The sequence below is a fragment of the Parambassis ranga genome, chromosome 19 (assembly GCF_900634625.1).
Source record: "Parambassis ranga chromosome 19, fParRan2.1, whole genome shotgun sequence".
In the NCBI taxonomy this organism is placed as follows: Eukaryota; Metazoa; Chordata; class Actinopteri; family Ambassidae; genus Parambassis; species Parambassis ranga.
The window spans coordinates 21332254-21349166 of NC_041039.1; the positions used below are offsets into that span (position 1 = coordinate 21332254).

A 16913-nucleotide genomic window follows, 5' to 3' on the forward strand; every position below is an offset into this window, starting at 1 on the left:
TTACTTGTTCTATGGCAGTTACGTAAAGATATTATTAGGTTTAGATGGACAGATAGATGGATGTTTGTTTTGTTTTTGGGTGGACTGTCCCTTTAACTACGCTCTCCGCCGCTGGGGGGCGGAGTTTCACACGTGACGTGTTACTTCCTGCTGTGTCAGTTTGAAAACAGCTCGGCTGCATCAGGATTCGAAGCAAGATAAGAGAATAAAATGAGGACTGCACGCTGAAAGGTAACTGTTTAAAGACGTTTAGTTTTAACTGGAGATTTATATTCACGGAAGTGTTTGTTGTTGAGTCGCTTGGCAGCTGCTGAACGCGCTGAACAGGTTAATACGTAAAATAATCGGTTTAAAAAGAGATTTGTTGACAGCGGTGTGAAGCAGTGAAGTTGTTGTGACGAACAGAGTGTGTCGGGTTGGGCTGGAGTCGTTTAACGCTCCGCTGTCGTTGAGTTTATGTGAGAAACTGTTCAGAGTTTTAAAAGAGAAAGTGAGCAGCTGCTAAAGTAAGTGACGAACCAGCGGCTAAGTGTATTGCTAACACGCATGCGCTGTTGCTCTGGGCTGCCTTTACTGGCACTTACAATAATTTTGATAACATTCACATGGTTCTGTCGCACATGTCAAACTTATATTATTACCCTTAATTTAAAATAGTTTTATATTTTACTGATTTGCCGATTATTATTATTTTAATTGATCTATTGATTAGCTCTTTGTTATGTTGTGGATAAAGACTATAGGGAGAGGATCTCTATAGGATCTAAAAAATAAAAAAAATTAGACTGGCTGTTGGAGTTCTCATTGGTTGTCCCTCAGGTGGAGTTTCATGGCAAGCCAAGCCTGGCTGGAGTCTTCCCTGCGGCGCTCTGCCAGCCTGGGCTTGGAGGTGCTGGAGCGAGCCTCCAGGCGGAGTGTAGACTGGACGAGCACTGATGCATCCCGGACCCCTACTCTGACAGATGCTGATGCACATGTACCTGTCAAGGTCTCCTTGCATCTTTATATATGAGTTCCTATTACCAATTCTTTAATCAAGTCACATATCTTATGAACAAAACAATTATTTTCCCACTTTTGTTTTGCAGAGGAGACACAAAGAGCTGAATGATGCCTTTGCGACTATTGCAGAGTTCATGGCACAGACGACCTATCATTGCAAGGTCAGTTAAGATGTGTTGTAATGATGTGTGGACTTTTAATGTCAGGCATGAAGGATTCAAATGTGTTTTGTTGTTGCAGAGGTTTTACGAGTCGGGCTGTTGTACTGAGCCCAGTGACATTGAAAGGACCCACACATCCAGGTTCCACTCACGTCCTGCGCCTCGGAGAACAACATCTGCACGGCCTGCCAGGAAACATGTAAGGAGAAAAGTCTGTAATCATGAATAATCATCACAAATAGCAAAATATTGAACTTCCTGAATTCCCATTGTTCGCTTCAGGGCCGTGTGTCTGCAGCAGGTGAAGACTTTTACATCGAGGTGTCACCTGGAACGTACGCCATTACTGCCAGTTTGCCGGAAGCGCATCAGCAGACCCAGCTGGTCACGATTAAACCCGGGGAGAGTATCGACCTCACCTTCAACCTCTGAGGCCTCACGTGACACAACCAGTCACCTTTAACCTTCAATAACAAACCACCCCTCTGCTTACTCTGTGTGCACGTGTGTCATTTTGTTTGTTGTTATACAGATTTTAAAAGTTTACATATTATTTTGCTACCAAACTATTTTACTTGCTGCATAATGAGAAGCCATATTTTATTGCATTTTACTGCCGGGTAGTGTCGATTATGCGTTCATTTTTTTGCTCTTGATAATGTAATGCACTCAATACCTGCACTAATACCACATCAGTGTATTAAAATATATTTTTTTAATCAACTTTTTTTGTTCATCGTTTCATTAACATATTAAATTTGTGGTCATGCTTTACAATCTGCAGGCGGTCGAGGTTTGAAGTTGGTCTTTCCAAACACATCTCTCATGTTCTCTCTTCTTCCCTTCGTACCAGGAAGTGGCAGGAACAGGGAACCAAGATTTGGCGATGCGCTGACTGGTGGGACGGGGATGCTGAATACTAAAGGTTGTGATGTCATCCTGGGCGCTGCACTTCCTGCAGATAAAAACAGTTTAAAGCTGGCTGTCAGAGTGGCACTCATTAATGATGTCACCTGTTTGCAATAATCTGTTTCTCACCTGGCTGTCTGTGCTGTGGTTCTGGTCCCATTCTTCTCCAGTACCTCCAGGGAGGGCGCTGGTTTTTACTCCTCAGCCTCAGTGAAGGAGATACAGATGATCCGGTCTTGTCGTCGGCAAGAGATGAAGAAGAGGAAAACGGCACCTCAGAGTCACTCCTCATCACGTTTCTGAGGTCCACCTGCCTTTCTTGCTCTTTCTTATCAAATCCATCTCTTCGTCCAAAGCTGGACCCACAACCGCGTGAAGCCGAGCAGGATTGGGACCAGTGGTTTGGGACTGAATGGCAGCAGTCGGGGAAGAACAGTTGTGGAGTGCAGGAGGAGCTGCGGGTACACAACCAGCTGCAGCACTGACCAGGAGCTCGTGTTGGGATTTGGAGCTCTTTGACTATTCTGTCATGGTGGGAAGATGAAATGGGCAGCACCAGGGTGTTAGGAACCAGAGACACAGAGCTGTTCCACATCAACACCCGGAGGCTTGTGACACCATCAGCTGTAGGAAGAAGAAGATGTCATTAGAATAATTTTTACTTTCTCATTTGAATATTTAATTAAAAGATACCTCCTCTGTGCTCCATGGCTGCCATCAGTCGGCCTGGTCCATATCTCCTCAGATCCGGTTCCCATGGTGACAGGACAACATCACCAGGTACCAGACAACAGTATGTGTGAGCTCTGTTGTCATTCACCATGTCAAGTGAGCAAACAAGCTGGCGCTGAGAGGAGACGAGACCCAAACTAGCACTTCCTGGATGGTCAAACTCAACTACCCAGACTCCTCTGCGGCCCTGACACCGGATATCGGGTAACAATATTAAACTTGAATGTGCATTGTGTTGGGCTGCTGTGTGTGGTCACACAGGATCTTCACCTGTACTTGTTGTATCACAGTGCCTTGGTAGTAAAGGCCGTCCACCTCTCTTCTGGCCAACACTCGGCATCCTGGGAAAAACTGTGGAGCCTCCAGGTTTTGACCAGATAGCAGGTAAGATGTCGCTGGACGGAAGGGATTACCCAGACTGCACCTGGTAGACATATGTGTGTTTTTTTGTGGTAGAAAAAACAAAAACTGTGAAACCAACCTGAGTAAGGGTGAAGATGTGCAGGGTGGGATGATGACAGAGGCAGACGGGCAGCAATGCTTAACAAGAGAGACAGGTGGCGCCAATGACTGGGTGTCAGCAACATACAGAGGAATCACCTGTCAACGGCCAGAGAGAGAGAGAGAATATAACAAATTATTTTTTTAATGCCCTGAAACGTTCATCTGTACCTTTTCCAACACTCCACTCAGTCCGACTAGGATCAGGTAGAAGCTCCCTCTTGTGGCCTGACTTAGACACTGCAAGTAGTCTTGAGCCTTCCTGTCGAGCTGACTTCCTGTGTCTTGCAGACAGAAGACATTCACAGGCCGTCCTGCTGCCAGGGCCGGCAGGGCTCTGAGCACAGCCTCTGGCTGCTCGGGGAGGTCTTTACACAGCAGGTGGACGGCGTCACAGGCGGGGTCAGTGAGAGACAAGCTCAGGGCAGCCAGGAGATCCCTGCCAGGGCTGCAGCTGATGGAGTGAATCCAGGACAGAGTGCTGTACACCGTGTCAGGGGCACAGCAGAGCATGTGGTGGGACAAGCAGTTCACCTGCAAAGAGGTACAGAGAATTAGAGTCATCTACACGACCAATCAGAGGTGAGAGTTTGTTGTGCTGTGATGGACAATCACTCCTCACCTTACTCGAGAATGTTATAATGTTGAAGAGAGAGTCCCTGAGAGAAGCTTTAGTCAGCAGAGTCTGGATCAGGAGCCTCTTCACTGACTCCAGAACAGTTCTGGTGCTCTCTGAGCAGTCCAGAACAAACGTAATGTTGCATCCCTGCTTCCCCAGAAACGGGGGAATCAATGCAGCCTCTGACCCCACCGTCTGCCTGGATGTCATCCTGAGGCCAACTTCAATATCATCATGCAATGAGCACAAAACGCAGTTACTAAAACTGTCCCCTGACTGATCACCACACACACACTGCTCCTGCTCCAGTTCTGTCCTGTCAGGTCACAAATATAGCCACACACACATCCCACAGTCAAGTAGACAAGAAGGTGACCATGATCATGAACATCAATAGCCATATTTGTATAACAAATGTTAAAGTGTGTTGCTCTTATTGATTTTTTTTTATTGCTCAGTAGCAGATTAATTCATTCTTAAATTGGCCTATATCAACATCAATCATTTTATTTTAGAAATTATTTTAATTTGTACATTTAAACATTTTTAATGGATTCAATCACCACCACTAAAACTCTACAAGTCCCCATGCTAGCTGCTAGGAACATTAATGAATATGTTATTTTATCATCATTTTATTTGTTGCATTTTAAATGTGTTGAACTGCTGCTGATGTCTTTACTGTTGTTGCTGTGCATTACTTTATCTGTGAAAGGTGCTGTAGTAAATAAACTTAGGAAATAAAGTCATGAGCAGCACAAACAGTAAAGGAAGCAGCTCGACACACACATTTATCAGAAAACACTGAGAGGGTACATTACCTGCAAGTTTTTCTGCTGCAGACGACAACTTTCCTCACTGTTGATGTTGGTTTCCATGGAGCAGGGCAGTCTTTTCTTTGGCCACTAGAGGGGGCTGTTCATCAGCTGAAGGAGCTGTGTGTTACCAAACTCTACAGTCACGTTGCTACAGCACATCCATGCAGGACAGGCAGCAGTCAGAAGCTGCTATCCCTCCTCTATCTTTAGCTGGCACAGTTTGATAATTAGCTCTTTGCTAAAATAGCAGAATAACAGAAATAAATGTCACATCATGTAGGAGGATTTTTATTGGATATTCCATAGTGCTGTAACAGTGACAAAACATCATTTTTGTAAACATTATAAGGCAGTGACCTTGATGCAAATACATGTTTCAGACTAGAAAATACCTTTACAACATTATAAAATATAGTAGATAAACACTTCATCTGTATGCATCATATTGTGCTAAGCTTAACAAGTACACACGTGTCGTCCACGGCTGATTTCCAGCTGTAAGTGTCAGAGGAGTCTGGCGGAAGGATACATGAAGATCTATCAATCACAATTCTATCAGAATCTTGAAGGCTACAGCTCTACAGCTTCTGCTGACTACACCTGCACAGCACGCACTACTGTAGTGACAGCTAATAAAACACACACACTCTGAGCTACAGGAATGCCGACGCTACGTGAGGAACTGTTAGTGTGAGCAGCGTCTCTGCTTTCAGGTCTTAAATCCAACAAACAGACCAGCAGAGAGAAAGTGACAAAAGTGAAGGGACGAATCTGAGGTTCCCCAATGAGGCATCTGTTCGTAAGAGTACATGTTTGTATTGCATTACGTTTGGTGTGTGTGTGTGTGTGTGTGTGTGTGTGTGCATACAACAGAAGGATCAGTAACCCAGGTCTCTCAAGTCGGAGGAGCTGTTAAAAAAGAAAGGGAAGCAAAAAAAGAAGATTTGGTTAGGTTGATTTGAATATAGGACATCTCCATTTTCCCAGCTTCACGATGGTCTGTGAATGTTACACAAATAAGATGTTATTGTGTTTGGATAATTTTTAAATTAAGTGTTGCATTTTCCACCTTTTGCAGCAGTTTTCTGACTAAATAACATGTTTGGAGAAGTGCACAACTTTCTGAAAATACAAATATTTATGATTATTTTTAAGATATGGTTATTCCAGACAGAAGGAGAAGGAGCTAAGATGGCAGCAGCGTCAGCAACCAAACTTTGCTAACTGTGTAAACAAAGATGACATTTCACTTCTTGTCTGTAACAAAAAGAATTTCCACTTCTGGAATTCTGGGAATTCTGATTCTGATACTGCCCCTACAGTCAACATTATTGATAATTTATTAATCTATGGGGCTACATTCCAAAGTAACACTATCTGAATAGATCTGACAGAATTCAGATGAGATGTAAGAGCATGTCTTAATCTGTGATCTGCTGTGTAAAGCACCTCACCTTTCACTCAAAGACTGTTTGGCGAAGTGAACCTGCTCCCTGACGTTTGTCCCAAACACCAGCGTCTGCTTTTCAGTGTCAATCACACACTAAAAAAAAAAAATAAAACATGGCAACACGTCATGTGCAGCACAGCCGTTCAGGGTGTATGGACTCCAGCTGCTGATTGATTATTTAGGTTACCTTCAGTGTCTTTAAAGTCTTGCTGCCCAGGGAGATGAGTGGCTTGTGACTTTCTGTAAACAAATATAACACATGGAGAAAAATATGATGACACTTTTGTGTGTTGAAGATTTCTTTAAATATCTCATATCTCTCTTACCCACTATTGCAAACGAGCACATTATCCTGAGCTGTCCGAGGGTCAGGCTGAGCTCCTTGATGCAGCCGTCGATGGAGAGCTTACGTGGAAAAGGAACGCTGTCTGGCGCAGATTTGTTGTCCTCCACCATCTTTTTTAAACTTTTAAAAAGACAAGACACAGAATCAGTCACCAGTCCTCTCTCTCTCTCTCTCTCTGGCCAGGGTTTGCATTAATTACTCATTAGCCTGTCCTGTGAAGGTGTCAGCTGAGTGGGCAGCTGATGAGAATGTGAGGTTCTCTCACCCTAATCTCTCCACAGTGTGTGAGGACATCAGGTTCAGCTTGCAGCCGGTGTCAATCAGCACGTTCACTTCCTGTCCTGAACACTGCAAGCACACAGAGGAGAACATAAAAAAAAAACAAACGGGAGCTATGCATGAGGGGGAAACTCTTCATCACTCACCTTGCAGGGCACCTGGATGAAGTCTTCCTCCTCTTCCTCCTGTGAATTTAAATGGCTACACCTCAGGAGGACGCCTCCACATGTGTTCACCCTCCCTCTGGACAGCTTGGCCTCCAGCAGCCGCTTCTGGAGAATGTTATGTGGCTGCTGGAACGAGGATGCACACAGACCTGTGATACTTCTGTGACTATTCATAAACCTATCAAATCAAACTACACAGCAGATTCCTCACCCCTTGTTTAGACGTCCCTAGTTTCTTCAGTCCATCCAGAGGCAGCAGATCGGCTGAGTCTCTATGCAGGAACTGGATGGCTTGCTTCAGCCTCCTCTGCTGCCTCAGAGCCGCAGCATCCAGCATCCCCAAGTCCCCCCGGTGGTTCTCTGTCCGCATCCCTGTGAACATGACGATGAGGCTGTGTGTGTATATCCGTCCTGTTTCTCCTCTTCGTCTCCTGCCTGCCTGGGTCCAGCTGGGAGAATGAGGAATCCCCGATACGCTACAGTAGAGGAGACGCCCCCATCATAACAGTGCACTGGAGGTGGAGTGAAGTCAGACTGGATGAGAATCTGACTCCTGGTCTAGGCTTTCAAAATAAAAGGCATTTTTGAATATATTGGCATTTGCTGTATCTACATAATAACCTAATGCAGCATAACTTCATGATAATGCTAATGATGCCTGAACATTAGTATAATTAACTATGAAATATATAAACTAGTCATCTGGATGCGGATTATTCATTCAGAGCTTTTACTTTGATAGCAGCTTCTGGTTTCATTATGACTTTGATTTAACTTGATGTGCTGTGAGTCTGGAAACAATACATCACTTAACTGAATCGTGACTTGGTTAAAAATCCAGTGTTTTGAACTTGATGTGTTTTATATGAGTTTAGTTACACCTTTAATCAGAATGTAGTGTGAATTTCAAAAGGCTGACTTTCTGGTGTGGATAGAAGTCATATCTTTAGTTGGAGTGATTAACTTGTATTTAGATTGTCTATTCTAAGAATAATAAGACTGCTGCCCCCGCGACCCAGCCCCAGATAAGTGGTTATTAAAGATCGATGGATGGATGAATAAGAAAGGTTAACAGGTGCACAAAAAACTGACACCACTTCAATAAATTATTATATATAATAATAATTATTTATCAAAAGAGATCTAGTCATTTTTAGACCTGCCTCAGTTATTTTAGAGTGCTGTTCTTCATTTAAAGTAAAATGTGGATTGCAGTTGTGGAGAACTTCTCCTAATAAGCACCAACAATGCAAAACAATTATCTATCTATCTATCTATCTATCTATCTATCTATCTATCTATCTATACAATGTGCACTTTAAACCATTAATACACTGCATTTTGTACAATATATTCATACTGGTCACTTTAAAATTTAATTTACTGTTAGTTTTACTCTTTTTATTCTTATTCTATTTTAAATGTATGTAGGTATATTCTAAGCATTTTATTTTATGTGTCCAACTGTGTGCCTAAGCCAAGAGCTGCTATCTATCTATCTATCTATCTATCTATCTATCTATCTATCTATCTATCTATCTATCTATCTATCATTATGTTTGTGATGTTATCGGTGTGCAGATCAGACGTGTAGTTCGTTCTGTCAGACGTCAGCAGGACATTTCTTCCCACCGAGCCTCTTTTCACTGCATTGCCCACATTCCCCCTTTTTTTTACCCACACGACCTTGTTTTCAACATGGATGCCGAAAAATCTCCTTACACATCACTGTTTATGTCGCCGAGGAACAAATCTAACCACATCCTGTGGCATGAGGTGACTCCGAATTTACAGTGTCGGCTGACTGTCGTCTTACTTTGATGCGTAAATATTTATTTTTAAAATAAATGAAGCGCATTTGAAGTCAGAAGTCCGAGACAATACGAAAACCGACGCGGAATGGCGTCTGTCAGGGGCCCGGGAGGCTGAATAACGCAAGCACAGGCTGAGTGGGACGTGATTGACAGATGCTTTGAGTAATGGAAGCGGGATTTTCGCCTCTTTAACCAATCATATTAACCTCGCAGAGGAAAAGGCGGGGCGTCACGCAGAGGATCGTTTTGTCATACATGTTCCCGGTTTGTGGACATCGCCGACCGTTTCCTGCACTGTTGCATGGTGGTCGAACAGGAGGAATTGTTGGAAATTTTTCGGAGGTTAGTATATAAATTGGTTTTTACCCAGTGTGCATTATTCCCACGGCCATCGCTGAGACAGGGAGTGACAGGCTGCTGCAGGGATTCAGTGGGAGAATTGAAATGGCTGTTTTATAAAAAAATAAAATTGATGTCCATCGAGCCTAAATGCTTATGTTATCATTAATTAGCTCATGGATTCCTCGTTCTTGTTGCCTAACTGCGTTGCTAGTTTGGCGAACCGGCTAGATGCTTAATGCATGTTGCTAGCTAGTTCTACAGTTGTCATACGGATGCTGTTTGGGCTTTACAAGTCAATTTGAGATACATATACAATTATTAATTAAATCTTCAATAGACTGTTTGCTAACAACAGCTAAAAGTCGTGACAGCAGTGCTTGGCGTAGTTGTCGGTGTGGTTAGCATAGGTGGCTAGCTAGCTTATTCCGTTATGACATCGTTTCAGTGGCTGTTGCTGTGTTTACCAGCCGGGCATGCTGTCAATGTGCGAACGAAACACCGATAGTCTTACAGTACAGCTACGTTATTTTACAATGTTTCATAAGGAAGTGGCAAATGTGACAAGTCATAGTTGTGCTACATCGCGGCTAGCTAGCCCGAAATGCTATATTCAAATCTGCAAGCGCCAAAAACAGATGAGTGTCGACAGAGGAAAAGTGAAATTAGAGCCTCTTCCGATTGCTGCCAAGTAATAATTTCAAGAAAGAAATTAATATGATATGCTCTCAAACGCAACTTGTATGGGCTTTAGATGCAGTCGACTATTGCAGATGTAAACAAGACTGTACTGTACCCATTGACAGCCACCAGAAACGGAGTGACTGTTTTCAAAGAGTTATTATGTGCATATGTCCAGAACAAAAAGTGCATGATCACGTTAGGGCACAACATGTTCATCATTCGTAGACAGAAAGTTATAAACCACACTCAATAAATGTATTTCTGTATAGGAAAAACTATGAGCCCAATAACTTGTTTTAGTGCTCAACCCCCCCTTATACCCCATTGTCATCTCTTATCCACATGCTGTCTGTCACACCTGTCACAGTGTCCATGTCTGTGTGTCTGTGTTTATTGACTTGCGGGATCGACTGTGAGTTTCAAATGAACCTTCAGCGTCTGTCTCTTCAGCAGCTGAAGCATGCTCTTGGCCCAGATAAACCGGGACTCCCAGGGAATGGCAGAGTTTCACGATGCAGACGGGCAGCCAGTCACTCTCTGTCTGACGGAGGCTGTGACAGTGGCAGGTGAGCTACTAAACTGGACCATTACATAGTGTACATTAGTAGTTATATGCAAGTCATTCCACTTAAAGAAAGATGTTATTGTACACAGAAGTTTAAACAAGTGATCCGTCAGATCTCTGCTTGACCTAGACAAACAGCTGTAACACAGAAGAAGAAAGAAAGCCATTCAGTGATGCACAAATACACTTGTCATGGTCATGACCACAACCCGGTGTTACTTCCTATGAGGACGACTAATGTGTTGTAATTGCCTTATTGTTTTCCCAGATGCTGATCAGATGGAGAGCATGGACACAGTGAGCCTGCAGGCTGTTACTCTAGCAGACGGATCCACAGCATATATCCAGCATGACTCCAAAGCTTCCTTTTCAGATGGACAGATAATGGATGGCCAGGTGATCCAGCTAGAGGACGGCTCTGCTGCCTACGTTCAGCATGTGTCCATGCCTAAAGCTGGTAAAACATATGCTACAAGAGAATAAAAACATCACTCAAATACATTTACTGAAGCGGGAGTGACCAATGTTTTTACTTTTCACCATACATTTCAGGAGGGGACAGCTTACAGCTTGAAGATGGGCAGGCGGTTCAATTAGAGGATGGAACAACAGCCTATATTCACACTCCCAAAGGTAAATATGTGACATGAGTTTCTTACTGAATTTCAAGTTTATGCCACTGCATTTAACTCACAACTCACAGTTCTCCTTCCTCTTGTTTGTCCTCTCTTTAGATACATATGACCAGAGTGGCTTGCAGGAGGTGCAGCTGGAGGATGGAAGCACGGCCTACATCCAGCACACTGTTCACATGCCCCAGTCCAACACCATCCTCGCCATCCAGGCTGACGGCACCATCGCAGACCTGCAGGCCGAGGCCACAGCCATTGACCCAGAGACCATCAGTGTGCTAGAGCAGTATACTGCCAAGGTAAATGAGTAATGATGTGAGTGTGTGCGGCACCAGTCTGGCAAAGTCTGTTTGTGTTATGTTACTAATAACCGTCATTTAGCAGACAATAAGCGGTGTCCTTTCTTGTCATTCCCAGGTGGAGAACATAGAGAACCCTTTGGGCTCCTTTGGCCGAGTGGAAGCAGACAATGGTGTTCACATGCAGGTAACGCATCAGTTTTTTTTTTGTTTTGTTAATTTTAATTTTAATTTATTAAAATTAATTTTAAGTAATTATTTTAATTTTAAATTAATTTATTATTAATTTTAAGGAAATGCTTTTCTAGTTTTGTTTGGAATTCAAGTTAAAATTGTGCTACTCTCCACATCAGATTGTGTTACAGGGTCAAGACAATAGGACAGCAAGGGTCTCGAACGTAGGAGAAAAGTCTTTCCGCTGTGAATATGACGGCTGTGGAAAGCTCTACACCACTGCCCACCACCTCAAGGTGGGTGTTTTGTGGATGTGTGTGTGTGCACCAGTGTGTTTAAAAAGCTTTGCTGCATTGCTTTTCCACTGTCTTCTAAAGTGTGGGGTAGGCTTGTGCAAAATCGTATCGTGTGCAATTAATTAATTAATTAAAAAACTGTCACCGATTAATATTTGCCACTTATCGATAATGGCGATTAGTGCCTCGTCATGATGACGCATTTTTGTGTGCGACGTACTCTCACCATCACCCGCGCACATATGAGCCCACGATAATAATGGCGGAAGGCAGTGGTGTTCAGTTAAATGATCGGGAGCAGCACGTTCCTAACGTAAGTTCAACATCTGTCACCATAAGCCGGAGCACGAAGTAAGCCGAAGAAAGCGCAACGAGGACACAACGCCGGCTACAGCTGTATATAGTACCGTGACATGCATTAGGTGAAGCGTGGAGCGTTGGTTGTTGCCATAGTAAGAATTCCACTCTATTCACTCTACAATCCGCGATACTTTTAGTCATTGTGCTGCTTACGACCAAACTAAGCGCTGGGAGAACGTAATGCAGGTTGATTTGCACAGACACGTTTAAATGTGAAATTGTCCGGTTTGTTTGTTTGTTTGTTTTTTCTGCTGCTGTTCTACAGTGTGAGTGAAAACATGCACTAGTGTGCGACATATTCCAGTCACAGGTTCATTTGCACAGACAGATTTTTTAACTTGAAATAATCACTGATGTGACTTTTCTGAACTTATTTGTCTATTTGTCTGTTTAATTTTAATGTTGATATGCTTTGTGACCTTAAGATAAGAACATTTGAAGGACAAAGTTACTTTAAATGTTTGCCTCATTATTATTTTGAAGCAGTTTGTGCATCTGTTATCAATATATATTTCAAACATGGCTGATTGGTGCCTAATCACTACTTACCAGCTTAACCTGTTAGAATGAAGGAGTTAACTTGACCGATGATTTGTCGGTATCATGCTAGAACACTGTGCAAATTTAGAGTCAAAAACATGTAAGTGCAATTGTCATCAATTAATCATCAAATTAATCGTTATCGGCTAAATGCCACAATTAATCGTGATTCATTTTTTTGCCAATATCGCCCAACCCTAGTGTGGGGTTTTGATCAATCTACAGTGCTAAACAGCTTTGCTTGTGTAACGTGCAGGTACACGAGCGCTCCCACACTGGAGACAAGCCGTACATCTGTGATTATCCTGGCTGTGGGAAGAAGTTTGCAACAGGTAGCAGTAGATCAGTTTTCTAAATCGTTGTGTCTTTATCCTTTTAACACTTTATTTCTGTCAAACCTGGGATATTATTGGCTGAGCTGACTGTCAGGTTTTATGTTGGAATAAGGGTATGGACTGAAGAGTCACTCACGCACACACACGGGGGAGAAGCCATACAGATGTCAGGAACTAAACTGCTGCAAATCCTTCAAAACCTCTGGAGACCTTCAAAAGCACACAAGGACTCATACAGGTACACACATACCCATACCTCAAAATATGTGTGACTGTCTTATAATGTGTCAGAGATGTGACGCAGTCTGCTACTGCTAACAAAAGCTACAATGTTGACTGTGTTAGTCAGCGGCCTCAGGCCAAAGACAAGCCTTCGTTACATACAGATGCATTTCACTGCAGAACACTGGAGTTTAATATCCTGTTTCTATTTTTGATAGTTGCACAAATTCAGGTCCGTGTCATACAGCTCTGCTTGAGGTTGTCTGTTTCGAGCTTGTGTTGGATGTGGGGAGTCGAGGCAGCAAGATTCATGGGATGTTATTGAAATGTTGTTACAAAGCTTTTTTTATTTATTAGTCATTGTGACATTTATTTGGCAGGAGAAAAGCCTTTTAAATGCCCAGTGGAAGGCTGCGGCAGGTCATTCACCACCTCCAACATCCGCAAAGTTCACATCCGAACACACACAGGAGAGCGGCCATACTACTGCTCTGAGCCCAGCTGCGGGCGGTCGTTTGCCAGTGCCACTAACTATAAGAACCATATGAGAATTCATACCGGTGAGTCCTTTTTCACACTTCAGCCTGCCATAGGCTCTCTTTCAACTTAGTCATCATGACTCAGCAAGCTGTACTGAGTGCTGTCCTAGCACTAAACTGTGTAACAACACTGCAATAAAGACAGCTGTACAGTTACAATATGAACACATTTTCTTGTCTGACCGCATTCCTGCATCCTCCAGGTGAGAAACCTTATGTATGCACAGTGCCTGGGTGTGAGAAGCGCTTCACTGAATACTCCAGCCTTTACAAACACCATGTTGTTCACACACCCTGCAAACCTTACAACTGCAACCATTGTGGGAAAACCTACAAGCAGATCTCCACGCTTGCTATGCACAAACGCACGGCGCACAACGACACAGAGCCCATCGAAGAGGAGCAGGAGGCCTACTTTGAACCCCCAACAGGTCAGTGTAAATATAATCATACTGTAAGAGAAAGTTAACTACTTGACAGCTTAGAAAATAATCTTTGAATGCCACATCAGATGCCATTGATGACCCTAATGCAAGCTACTCAACAGCAGTAGTGGAGGCAGATGACTCCAGCTCAGAGCAGGTTCCAGTGGAGAGCTCAGATTTGGTTGGTCAGCAGCACGTTGCCTTGGTAACGCAAGAGGATGGAACGCAACAGCAGGTAACTTCGCAGACAGTAAACATATTTAATGTGTTAGCAATAAACAGCATGGTTAATATTTTTACACAGCAGATAACTCCTTAAGCTGCCTCTCAGAGCTCCATGGACAGGCAGCTGCTTCTTGTGGTTGCTTAGCTTTTAATATCCCTCTATCTATCTCTGTCCTCCATCCATTCTATAAAAACTTTCAGCTCAGTATCTCTGAAGCAGAATTACAAGCTATGGGTGGCACAATCACCATGGTAACCCAAGAAGGCACAACCATCACCATTCCAGCCCACGAACTGGCAACGCAAGGAACTCACTCGGTTACCATGGTAACGACGGACGGCTCAGATGAACAGGTGAACAGCTGGCACGTCATAACAGGACATTTTTTTTGCTAAGAGGAGGGTTACATTTAAAGCTTTGTGACGTGTTAATATTTAACTTAGTTAGACTTCTGAACTTTATAATCTGTTGTAGTGTTTGAAATGTATGCCTTCTTAAAGGAAAAGAAACTGACGTTGCATAGTATGCATTCTACATACCTCAATTAAAAATTCACCAAATCAAGTTCAAGTCAAAAAATATCAGTGTTTAGGCTGGTCTGCAGGCTTTCTAACGTTGATGTGAAGAATTGAGTAATTGAGCTTTGTAAACACTGTAAAACTATAAATTATTTTATAGCATGTGGAGCTCCTATTTCTCCTCTCTAATTGAAAATGGTGTCGGCATTTGGAAAATAATGTTATACATACTACTGCTAATTAAATTTAGGTTTTATATTTTATTGAAACTTAAAACTTCACAATTCCACAATCACAGTACCTTATGTACCTGGTGTTACCATATGTTATGTTTGGAAAGAAAAAACCTGCCACTTAAAACATGGCAACATAGAGAAGCATCCACAAATGTCTTCAGTTGTTCCAGTGTTGAAGCAGCGATTTGATCACCGTTTTTCTGTCGCCCTCAGGTGGCCATCATGACGCCGGACATGGCCTCATTCCAAACTGTGGAGGAGGCAGGTTACAGCCAAGACCAGGATGATATTCATCCTGTCACGCTACTGGCCACCTCCAACGGCACTCACATTGCTGTGCAGGTTGGTAGACCGATACCACAGGAGGGGGGTTAAATGGTGGTGGTGGTGGTGTGTGTGTGTGGGGGTGGGGGGGGGGGGGGGGGGGGGGGGGGGTCAGATATGTAAATTTGTGTAGTTTGAAGAAAGAATGGACACACAAATCAAGTTGTTACAATCCAGAGGGCGCTAAATCTGTGTAAATGCAGATTTAGCAGCCCCCTGGTCCCACCCTGCTAATCTGCATGCTTAAATGCTTTATCAAAGTTTATTGGTAGGTGGGGTTCAGCTCAGGAGGTGTAGGTGTGCTGTTAGTCCTCCTGCTGGGGTGTCAATCAAACTAAACTGAAACCCATCTACAGGATGTGTGAGCTGACATGTAATCCATCCTTCTACAAAATAAGGAAGTCAGTGCTGTGATGGTAATTTATAGTTGTGGTTTATATTTTCCTTTTTTTGACACTTTGGTAAAGCCTGTCACAAAGATGTTGGTGTTTTCCACTGGTGGGGTATGTTTACTTAGATGTTGCACATGAATACTTAACTTTAACCTTGTAGAATGATCCTTTACTAATCCCTCTGTGGGGTGATTTGCAATTTTATAGCAGCAGGGAAATGAAAACAAAGCAGCACGCATCATTTAAAATAAAACCAGTAACCCCCGAGGGGTTAGAAGGCATCAATGGTTGCAGGTCTCATGACCAATCTTTTTTTGTTGTATCCACTTGTTTCCCTCTTTGTGTCATGTTAATTACAAAGCAAACACTACCATGTGACAGTCATCCACCATGCTCAGCAGCCCTTAATGCAAAGCTCAGATCGTTCTTTAAAGGAGTGGCAGAGTAAATAGATTAGATCACCCGTACTGATCGTTTAACAATGTTTAACAACGGTTAGCAGACTGTCAATCAATGTATTGTATTGTTTGTCTTTCCTCTTCTTTAGCTCAGTGATCAGCCTTCGCTGGAGGAAGCCATCAGGATAGCATCAAGAATACAGCAAGGAGAGTCCCCAGGCCTGGACGATTAATGGACTTATTATGGACAATGAGTCTGAATTAAGACCATTTTAAATGGACTAAATATCAGCGGGAAAGATCTCGAGTCTTCCTCCATGTTTTTTTTTCAACAACAGAACTTAGCTTTTATGTGTACATAGGATTTTGATAACTGGAGTTATGCTATGCTATTTTGTCTCTCACCCAAGAACAGATGAGGGGGGAGGGAAATGCTTTCTAATGTTTATGATGCACAGTGCAGTGTACAGCTAAAGCTATTTCTAATAAAAAAAGTGTGATTACTTGACTGTAGTTCATTTCGAACACCTAAATGTTAAACTTCCATGTTTAAGACAAAAACACCCACAGAAAAGTAGCATTTAATTACAAATAAGACACTTAAATATAGG

At 42.9% G+C, this 16913-nt stretch overlaps 3 protein-coding genes and 1 long non-coding RNA gene across 8 annotated transcripts; 3 read left to right on the forward strand and 1 right to left on the reverse strand.

Moving 5' to 3' along the window:
• The first annotated feature begins 136 nt into the window (after window positions 1–136).
• Window positions 137–1886, forward strand: akip1 (A kinase (PRKA) interacting protein 1). 2 transcript variants are annotated; one of them, XM_028431244.1, is made up of 5 exons: window positions 137–231; window positions 820–988; window positions 1089–1163; window positions 1243–1362; window positions 1446–1886. In XM_028431244.1, exons 2-5 carry the CDS (start codon window positions 830–832, stop codon window positions 1593–1595), a joined length of 504 nt encoding a protein of 167 aa, XP_028287045.1. In that variant the 5' UTR covers window positions 137–231; window positions 820–829; the 3' UTR covers window positions 1596–1886. The 2 variants fall into 2 exon arrangements, with proteins under 2 accessions (XP_028287045.1, XP_028287046.1); XM_028431245.1 differs by having other exon boundaries at window positions 146–231; window positions 799–988.
• Window positions 1887–2213: 327 nt separating this feature from the next.
• LOC114452119 (uncharacterized) lies at window positions 2214–4505 on the forward strand. The gene is made up of 4 exons (XR_003672235.1): window positions 2214–2698; window positions 2794–3008; window positions 3095–3188; window positions 3597–4505. It is a non-coding gene; the product is annotated as an uncharacterized LOC114452119 (long non-coding RNA).
• A 692-nt stretch (window positions 4506–5197) lies between these two features.
• On the reverse strand, window positions 5198–8868 carry LOC114452730 (nuclear receptor-interacting protein 3-like). The gene is made up of 8 exons (XM_028432240.1): window positions 8707–8868; window positions 7196–7547; window positions 6964–7110; window positions 6804–6886; window positions 6519–6658; window positions 6380–6432; window positions 6197–6285; window positions 5198–5651 (listed from the first exon to the last, which is right to left on the reverse strand). Exons 2-8 carry the CDS (start codon window positions 7364–7366, stop codon window positions 5621–5623), a joined length of 714 nt encoding a protein of 237 aa, XP_028288041.1. The 5' UTR covers window positions 7367–7547; window positions 8707–8868; the 3' UTR covers window positions 5198–5620.
• Window positions 8812–16805, forward strand: znf143b (zinc finger protein 143b). 4 transcript variants are annotated; one of them, XM_028432235.1, is made up of 15 exons: window positions 8812–9140; window positions 10272–10387; window positions 10655–10843; window positions 10939–11019; window positions 11121–11317; window positions 11436–11504; window positions 11671–11787; window positions 12944–13019; window positions 13135–13260; window positions 13625–13804; window positions 13987–14214; window positions 14295–14443; window positions 14635–14787; window positions 15402–15530; window positions 16452–16805. In XM_028432235.1, exons 2-15 carry the CDS (start codon window positions 10282–10284, stop codon window positions 16533–16535), a joined length of 1884 nt encoding a protein of 627 aa, XP_028288036.1. In that variant the 5' UTR covers window positions 8812–9140; window positions 10272–10281; the 3' UTR covers window positions 16536–16805. The 4 variants fall into 4 exon arrangements, with proteins under 4 accessions (XP_028288036.1, XP_028288039.1, XP_028288038.1 ...); XM_028432238.1 differs by having other exon boundaries at window positions 14334–14443; XM_028432237.1 differs by having other exon boundaries at window positions 10275–10387.
• Window positions 16806–16913: the final 108 nt, after the last annotated feature.

Coding starts and splice junctions, on each gene's coding strand:
- LOC114452730 (XM_028432240.1), bottom strand. CDS start 7,366: ATGTTCACAGGGATGCGGACAGAGAACCACCGGGGGGACTTGGGGATG. Junction 6,887..6,963: donor TCATCCAGGTGCCCTGCAAG/GTGAGTGATGAA, acceptor GTGTGCTTGCAG/TGTTCAGGACAGGAAGTGAA. Junction 5,652..6,196: donor AAACAGTCTTTGAGTGAAAG/GTGAGGTGCTTT, acceptor CTTTTTTAACAG/CTCCTCCGACTTGAGAGACC.
- akip1 (XM_028431244.1), top strand. CDS start 830: ATGGCAAGCCAAGCCTGGCTGGAGTCTTCCCTGCGGCGCTCTGCCAGC. Junction 1,164..1,242: donor AGACGACCTATCATTGCAAG/GTCAGTTAAGAT, acceptor TTGTTGTTGCAG/AGGTTTTACGAGTCGGGCTG. Junction 1,363..1,445: donor CACGGCCTGCCAGGAAACAT/GTAAGGAGAAAA, acceptor TGTTCGCTTCAG/GGCCGTGTGTCTGCAGCAGG.
- znf143b (XM_028432235.1), top strand. CDS start 10,282: ATGCTCTTGGCCCAGATAAACCGGGACTCCCAGGGAATGGCAGAGTTT. Junction 11,318..11,435: donor TAGAGCAGTATACTGCCAAG/GTAAATGAGTAA, acceptor TGTCATTCCCAG/GTGGAGAACATAGAGAACCC. Junction 14,444..14,634: donor AGGATGGAACGCAACAGCAG/GTAACTTCGCAG, acceptor AAAAACTTTCAG/CTCAGTATCTCTGAAGCAGA.